General features: G+C 36.5%; 1 protein-coding gene across 3 annotated transcripts; it reads left to right on the top strand.

Moving 5' to 3' along the window:
- The first annotated feature begins 1,259 nt into the window (after positions 1 to 1,259).
- LOC107746212 (prolactin-releasing peptide receptor-like) lies at positions 1,260 to 6,066 on the top strand. 3 transcript variants are annotated; one of them, XM_016560335.1, is made up of 3 exons: positions 1,260 to 1,503; positions 3,458 to 3,916; positions 5,300 to 6,066. In XM_016560335.1, exons 1-3 carry the CDS (start codon positions 1,406 to 1,408, stop codon positions 5,934 to 5,936), a joined length of 1,194 nt encoding a protein of 397 aa, XP_016415821.1. In that variant the 5' UTR covers positions 1,260 to 1,405; the 3' UTR covers positions 5,937 to 6,066. The 3 variants fall into 3 exon arrangements, with proteins under 3 accessions (XP_016415821.1, XP_016415824.1, XP_016415823.1); XM_016560338.1 differs by having other exon boundaries at positions 1,260 to 1,549; positions 3,461 to 3,916; XM_016560337.1 differs by having other exon boundaries at positions 1,260 to 1,549.
- Positions 6,067 to 7,880: the final 1,814 nt, after the last annotated feature.

The raw sequence follows: 7,880 nt of genomic DNA, 5'->3' as shown, positions 1-7,880 counted from the left end.
TAAAATGTGATAAAAGCACTTGTGACAAATCAAGTCTCAAAAGCCAAGCAAATGAAAATAGTGTGCCACTAAATGGTGGTGTAAATTAGTTTCGGTGTTTTTATAGGTCATTATTATTCATCAAAGCAGGTGTTTGCCTGACAGGTGCTTGTTATTGGCAGCACAAAAGAGCTGATTTCTGATCCTCAGGCCATGAAAGCTCATCATTTAAAACTAACCACATAAGTAACAAAAAATGAATGCAAGCTCATTAGTTTGCCTTATTATGCTGACCTCTGGGCTTGTATCAAATTAGCATTTTCTCCAATTTTACTTTATTTTAATGGTGTCTTGTGTCACTGCTTACTATTTAATGCTTCTCTGTCCCAAAGGAATAGTTCAACTTTACCCCAGAATAAAGATTTTGTCATAATTTACTCACCCTAATGTCGTTCCAAACGTTGATGTTTTCTTTCTTCACATAGGCTAAAAGTAGACGAAGAGGTTAGCCTCGGTACTCTATCCATATTGATCACTATCAATCAGTGTTAAAGGGGTCATATGATGCTTTTTTAAAGATCATTGAGCCGTTTTAGGGGGGCGTGGCAGAGTCTTAACTTTGATAAAGAATATCTCTTTGGTTTTGAGACTTTAGTCTTTGCAACTTCAGGGATCTTATCTATGCACAATCAGCTTGTAACACTCCAAAGAGAAAGGAAAACTTGAAATCGCATCATATGACCCCTTTAAGACAGCTTCATGAGAAAGTTAATCGACTGCAGCTCGATGACGTATTAATTGAAAGCTACAAAAGCCGTTTTTTTTCAATGGCTCTGCTGAAAAGTAACATTCGTAATAACAAATGAACTAGCGCTGAACATTTTGTGATAAAAGCCATTTCCTCATATGGACAACAGACAGATATGTTCGAATTTTGACTTTAATTTGGGTCGACCTCAGTTGAGGGTGATCGAGATTCGCCTCGCGCAACGGTATTGGCACCACTACTTTACGTTACTTAACGGAGTTACGTTACTTAAACTATCATTCAGACGTCTTAAAAAAAACATATATTTATGACATATTTATGATGTGTAAATTCACAATTTATTAAGTCATTTTGTAGATATACCGTCCAATACAGACAGCGAACGAACGAACTGCTCTAGGGTACGTTACTTCCTCACGAGCGTAACGTTCTCTGACTAATTATTGAGTAGCCAGATAGATAGATAGATAGATAGATAGATAGATAGATTCATATTTTATTTTACCTCAGTTGAGGGGATTCGAGCCTTAATTAGACCCCTCCCATTCGAACGCTTTTCACTGACTCAGGGTGACAGAAGTTGAGCTTCAGTTTGCATGAGAAAGCGAGTGACAGTTGTGAAACACTTGTTACTGCAGCACGTTCGGTCTCCCGCTGATGTATATGTGGTTTGCTTGCCGGAGCCGGAGCGCTGCGCGTCAGATGCGCACCGGCGCGCCGTTTGGAAACACTCGGCGCACCGCACCGGAGAAAAGGTGCATTCACACACTTCTCAGAAGCAGGAGTATCGCTTTATCTTAGGTAATGTAATAATTTTATATTCCAAACTAAATATCCTGGTACTGGTAATTTTACGATACATCGGATTTTTTTTGCATTTAGGTAACAGGCTACCAAGGGTATCAAAAGCTAAGCATCTGTTTAATTTGGCAGCTTGTGTGTGCTGTTAATGAGATCTATAATGATTAGGCTAAATCTTTTTTTTAAAACCTTTACGCAGCAGTTTCCTTCATGCTCAGAAAAAAAGTACAAAACTGACACTGGGGTGGTACTCTTTAAAAATATATACACGTAAGATACTATGTTCTTTTAAAGTAGGCTAATTGCATGGGTCTTCAAGGTACTAATATGTACCATTTGGAGATAAATAAGGTACAAATATGTACCATTTAGCTTTTGTACCTTAGGGTCACGCCTCAGTCCCAGTTTACCTTTTTTTTTTTTTTGAGAGGTCATTTGGGAAGCTCTAAGGATGTAACCGAAGACATGAAGCTTTATTTCTGAATGGAGAATAATTTTCCATTATCAGTATAATATTCTGCTCTTCCAGAGTTAATTAACACTTATGGTTTAGAGAATAAATGGGTTTATTTATGGTACTGCATACTCACTTCCACAAAGAACATAATTATCCTATCTGGACCTTTTCAGAGATGAGGCATGACCTTTATTCCGATGTATGGTCTATATTTTGTCAAGGGGCTTTTTATCTACTGTCCCCATTAGCAGATTGTATGCTATGAGATGCTGCCCTTATGAATATGATGACATTATAAACTTGTGTTTAGTCTTTAGAGATGTTAATGAACTCCAGATGTATGAAATGTATGAATTTTTTTTAATACAGATATACAATACCTCTCAATTAAAAGATCTTTAAACCTGCATGAAAATGAATATTAATAAGAGAATGCCGTTTAAAACAGTTTAGCATGTTGCACTGTCAACTACTCATCATTATTTTATATATTAATTTCAGCAGCCAGAAATATTGAATTCAGTAGCTTCTATTGAGGAATCCCACATAGTGTAACTTTTATAGATAGCCTACATTTCATAATTCTTTCCATACGATGTTTGAAAGAGGGCATTTTATGAAACTGCAAAATTTCACCTTTGCAAAACTGAACTCAGCAAGACCAGAGAATATAATGCCAATTCATCAAATGACTGGCATTTAAATTGAATAAAAATGTCTTTTTGCATCTGCACAAATTACATGATTGCAACATTTGAATTTATGCAGCGTTTACCTGCTAAGATTTGACATTTATCGTTCTTATTTGTCTGACAGCGAAAGTATACATAAACTTGAATATTTCAGCACCCAAAAATACACAGTATTAGCTTCTACAGAGGAATCCCAAATTTCATAGTGCAACTTCCATAGACACATTTCATAATTCTTACCATACAATGTTTAAAACGGGGGCATTTTATGAAACTGCAAAGTTTCATGTTTGCAAAATTGAACTCCGCAAGACCCATATAATGCCAAATCATCAAATGAGTGGCATTAAGGTAAATAAAAATGTCTTTTTGTATTTGCACAAATTACGTGAGTACAATGTTTGAGTTTAATCAGTGTTTAAGGTTTGACATTCATAATTCTTGTTTGACAGTGAAAGTACACAGGCTCTGTGGAAAAATACATCACTGCAGGCAAAGACTGCTGTGTTTTAAAATGCCTGGATGCTGGGAAAAAGTGAACAAAGAGCTATTATAAGATCTTTGTTTTCTGAAGTTGCTTTCATACAGGTACATTAAAGCATTTCAACTCACAACTGAGCAGTTATGTAACAACGTATTCAAGACTGAGTGAGAAAAAAAGTAAAAGTTTAAGAAGTTACCACTGAAAAGCCCACACTGATCAACTGTTAATCTGAAAATCACACATCAACCAGCAATGACCTTTGTGTTTTCATCCAGCAGGGGGAGGCAGGAGAGTTTTGATCAAAGTATGGAGGGCTCTGGCTTGCAAGGTGTAGAAGAGCCTCCTGGAAGCCAAGTGTACGAGGTGACGGTGGTCCAAAACGCCACGGCCCCTCACAACTATCCCTTTGCAGACGTCGCCCTGCTGCAGACCTTCAAGCCGCTTATCATCCCCTGTTATGTTCTTGTGCTGCTGGTGGGCGTCTTTGGCAACTACCTTCTGATCTACGTTATCTGCCACTCGAGGAAGATGCACAACGTCACCAACTTCTTCATCGGCAATCTGGCCTTCTCGGACATGCTGATGTGCGTCACCTGCGTTCCCTTCACGCTGGCCTACGCCTTCAGCCCTCATGGGTGGACGTTTGGGCGCTTCATGTGCTACCTGGTGTTCCTGATCCAGCCCGTCACTGTATACGTGTCTGTTTTCACCCTCACTGCTATCGCGGTCGACAGGTGAGTGCAAGCACCTGACCCTCTAATGGCTCACGCCGTTACGAGACGCAGATATCAAAGCTAAGTGTGGTTGAAGTGGGTCAGATCACTTGAGATGAAAGGATGTCCAAAGGATGTGCACTGAATGATGGTTCTTTTGAAAAGGTTTTGGTCTTTTTTATGTTGAAGGTCTTTGGAGATCATTAGAGGTTTGGCTTAGGAAGTGAAGACTGCAGTTTGAAACTGCACTATCACTCTATTTCCAATCGCTTTGATTTTATGTTGACAAAATCATTTTTTTATTGCTTTCTTAACTCAAAAAATCTATTAAGAACATGTCTGTGTTATATTTCACCCCATAAATCGCATATAGAAAGAAATAATTATATTTTATTGTAGAAAAATTAAGCCTATTTTAGCTTTTTTGGATTGTGATTTTTTTTCATGACAATTAGGCACATTTTCTTATTACCACAATTCATTTCATTTTTGCTGTAATGTCAAAAATAATACTAAAAATATATTAAATGTTCTTTTTTGTGTTGTATTGAATTGATTTGTTGATTTAATAAGTAAAAAACATTGTATTGCTTTTTAGTGCAGTGAAAATACAACTATATTGATTCTATTGAGAATTAGCATGATTTTAATATAAACAATGAGAAATATTTATGCATTTGATTATTCTATTACTGAAACTAAAAAGTAAAATGAGGTAAAAGTACTTAATGCAAAAGAAATTTTATATATATATATATATATATATATATAATTACATAAAAAAATAAAATAAAAAATAAAAAAAATTAATACAAAACAAATAATAAATCATTAAAACGTTTTACTATGGTGTAAAATACTATACTCATTCTATTGAAAATTAAAATGATTTTAATTTAAAATAAATTATGAGAATTATTTATGCATTAGTCTATTAATGAGAATACGATTTTTAAAAACCCAAACAATCAAAAGTAAAATGTCTAGATAAACTACAGTAATAAGAATTTGAGGGGAAAAACCTTAATGGTACAAAAAATAAGAATAGTTCTAAAAATAGTAATAGTTCAAAACTAGGCTTAATTTACTTTATACAAAATATAATGTGTTTTCATTATTATTTGATTTGATATGGGGTAATATTTGAAAGAAAAAGAAAAATATTACTGTATTTTTTACTACAGTAAAAATAAAACTATTAATTCTGTTGAGAATTAAAATATTTTAATATGAATGAGAAATTATTCTGTTAATGAGAATTTTGAGAATTAAAAAAAATAATTATAATGTAGTAAAATATCTTGATAAATTATTATTTCATTTGATTTTGGGCTAATATTTCAACGAAAAATAATTTAATAATATAATATATAACAATGCTGAAATCTTTGTGTGTTGTAACAGGTACTATGCTACAGTGCACCCTTTGAAGAAGCGAATCTCAATGGCGGCCTGCGCTTATGTGCTGTCTGGGATCTGGCTGCTGTCGTGTGTTCTGGTTGCTCCCGCTGTGGCCCACACGTATCACGTGGAGTTCAGAGAGGAGGGTCTGACAATCTGCGAGGAGTTCTGGTTGGGCCAAGAGACCCAGCGACTGGTGTACGCCTACAGCACGCTGCTACTGACCTACATCCTGCCTTTATCTGCAGTCTGCGTCTCTTACCTCTGCATCTCTGTTAAACTCCGCAACTGCGTGGCCCCTGGACACCGAACACGTGACCAGGCCGAGGCCCAGCGGGCGCGCAAGCGGAAGATCTTCAGGCTGGTGTCTCTAGTTGTGGCGGCGTTCGGAGTCTGCTGGCTGCCCATCCACGTGTTCAACATCCTGCGCGACATCGACATCCGCCTCATCAACAAGCGTCATTTTCTGCTGATCCAGCTGCTGTGTCATCTGTGCGCTATGAGCTCGTCCTGCTGCAACCCGTTCCTGTACGCATGGCTTCACGACCGTTTCCGTGCAGAGCTGCGCAAGATGTTCACCTGCCACCGTCGCATCGGTATACCGGCCAACCACTGTGCCACGGCGAGCGTCGTACTATGATGCAACTGTTGGCTTCAGAAAGGCTGAAAACACATGAAGTGCTATTTAAAATCTATAAATGGCCCACGAAATGTACATAAAATAAACGTCTGGGTCCAAACAGATAGAACTGATTGAAACACTTGTGTAATTGAGGAACTGCAAATGCTAACTTGAATGATTCATTATGTGTAATTTATTGAAATGATTCATTGCTATTTGTTGAAATAAAACAGATGATTGTAACCTTCATGTTGGGCTTTTCTCAGAGCGCTCAAAGAATCCCACAAGGGTTACAGGAAGTGGCATTCGCAACCCATTTTGCTTCCACAATGTGATGTTTTATGAGTCAATTTTGTCCATCAGGAACTGATTGAATGGTGAAAAGTGTCTATATGAAAGGTGGAGATGTTGGTGACAGAAAACTGCTGCTGCGTTCTATTCATGACGTATTGAAACAAATTTCAAATGATTTTCGACGGTCGCTTTGTCTCGTCCAGTGCACTAGACAGACTTTAGCTGTTGCTGCGTAGACACGGTGTTACTCACCTATCGAGAAGAAACAAAGCAAGCTCGGCATCCGATCCATTCTATGAAGGCCTTCCGCTCCTTGAGTTCTCTCCAGTGCTGGAAAGCTGATCCCATATTTACAAGGGTCCTACTTTTTGCCTTAAGCCTTCTTTTGTTCCGCAGACGTTTTTTTTCTTTTGTTTTTTACCCGCCATCTCTATCTTTCTGTCGCTCGGCTCGCTAATGTCCTTCCTGTGCACTGAATGTTCTCTCCTCCACATCATGAGTAGACACGCCCCTTACTGCTGATTGGCTACAAGTTTGTTTTTCTAGTCGGCCCGAATCAGTTTTCTAAAGTGTTTTTGAAAAATCGCTTACCCCACCTTTAATTTAAAGAGGAAATGTAAGAGTCTGTGCAAGATATTCTATTTTGATGAAAGTTATTACAAAAGAATATGTTTTACTTGGAATCATGCAGAATAAATCCAGAAACTTGCATTAAAGAACTAAATAGGGTGAGTTTTGATTTCATGTTAACTCCATTAGTGACTGTTTTTTTGGCATTTACTTTTCCATTAGCAGTTTCCTGCGTATGAATGATGAATCAAGAGGGTTTTGTGATCATTCAGTACACTAGAGCTTTATGAATGTGCAGTGCAATATGTGAACACTCACGTGATAATCAAAGATGTTAAAGTCTGATTCATAATGAAGGGAAGAGCCTAGGTACAGGCATCTGAGTCAAACACACACACACACACACAGAGAAAAACAGAGAGAACAAAGTGAACTGATTCATCTGTGCTTTGAGGAGAAAGCTTCTGTAAGTTGTTTAAATTATTGCATGCTATTCATTAAAAAAATAAAGACTTACGTTTAAGCAATTGGTGTTTTGGTGATTTTTTAATTCAGTGTACACTGTTCAAAAGTTGGGGTCGGTATGATTTTTTAAAATGATTTTGAAAAAGTCTCTTATGCTCAAGTCTTTTGTTTGATCAAAAGTACAGTAAAAATATGAAAATTTAATACAATTTAAAATAGGTGTTTTATATTTTCATATTTTTTTAAATGTCATTATTCCTGATGCAAAGCTGAACTTTCAGCATCATTACGCTAGTCTTCAGTGTCACATGATCCTTCAGAAATAATTCTAATATGCTGATTTGATGTTCAAGAAACATTTATTATCAATGTTGTTCTGCTTAATATTTTTGAGTAAACGGTGATACAGTTGTTTCAGGATTCTGATGAATAAAAAGTTAAAAGAACAGCATTCACTTGAAATAGAAATCTTGGTAACGCTTTACAATAAGGTTCAATACATTTATTACAGTATTTATTCATCTTTGTTAATGTTAGTTAATAAAAATACAGTCGTTCATTGTTAGTTCATGTTAATTCACTGTGCATTAAATAATGTTAACGAGCACAACTTTTGATTTTAATACTGCATTA

The sequence above is a fragment of the Sinocyclocheilus rhinocerous genome, unplaced genomic scaffold (genome assembly GCF_001515625.1).
Source record: "Sinocyclocheilus rhinocerous isolate Xijiao unplaced genomic scaffold, SAMN03320098_v1.1 scaffold4545, whole genome shotgun sequence".
NCBI lineage: Eukaryota > Metazoa > Chordata > Actinopteri > Cypriniformes > Cyprinidae > Sinocyclocheilus > Sinocyclocheilus rhinocerous.
The sequence above is the reverse complement of the archived record's forward strand: the minus strand, read 5'-3'. Positions and strand labels throughout refer to the sequence as shown.

Excerpts from the sequence above, each read along its gene's own strand:
- LOC107746212 (XM_016560335.1), top strand. The coding sequence starts at position 1,406 with ATGTATATGTGGTTTGCTTGCCGGAGCCGGAGCGCTGCGCGTCAGATG. Across the intron at positions 1,504-3,457 it reads CGCACCGCACCGGAGAAAAG|CAGGGGGAGGCAGGAGAGTT; the intron begins GTGCATTCACAC and ends GTTTTCATCCAG. Across the intron at positions 3,917-5,299 it reads ACTGCTATCGCGGTCGACAG|GTACTATGCTACAGTGCACC; the intron begins GTGAGTGCAAGC and ends GTGTTGTAACAG.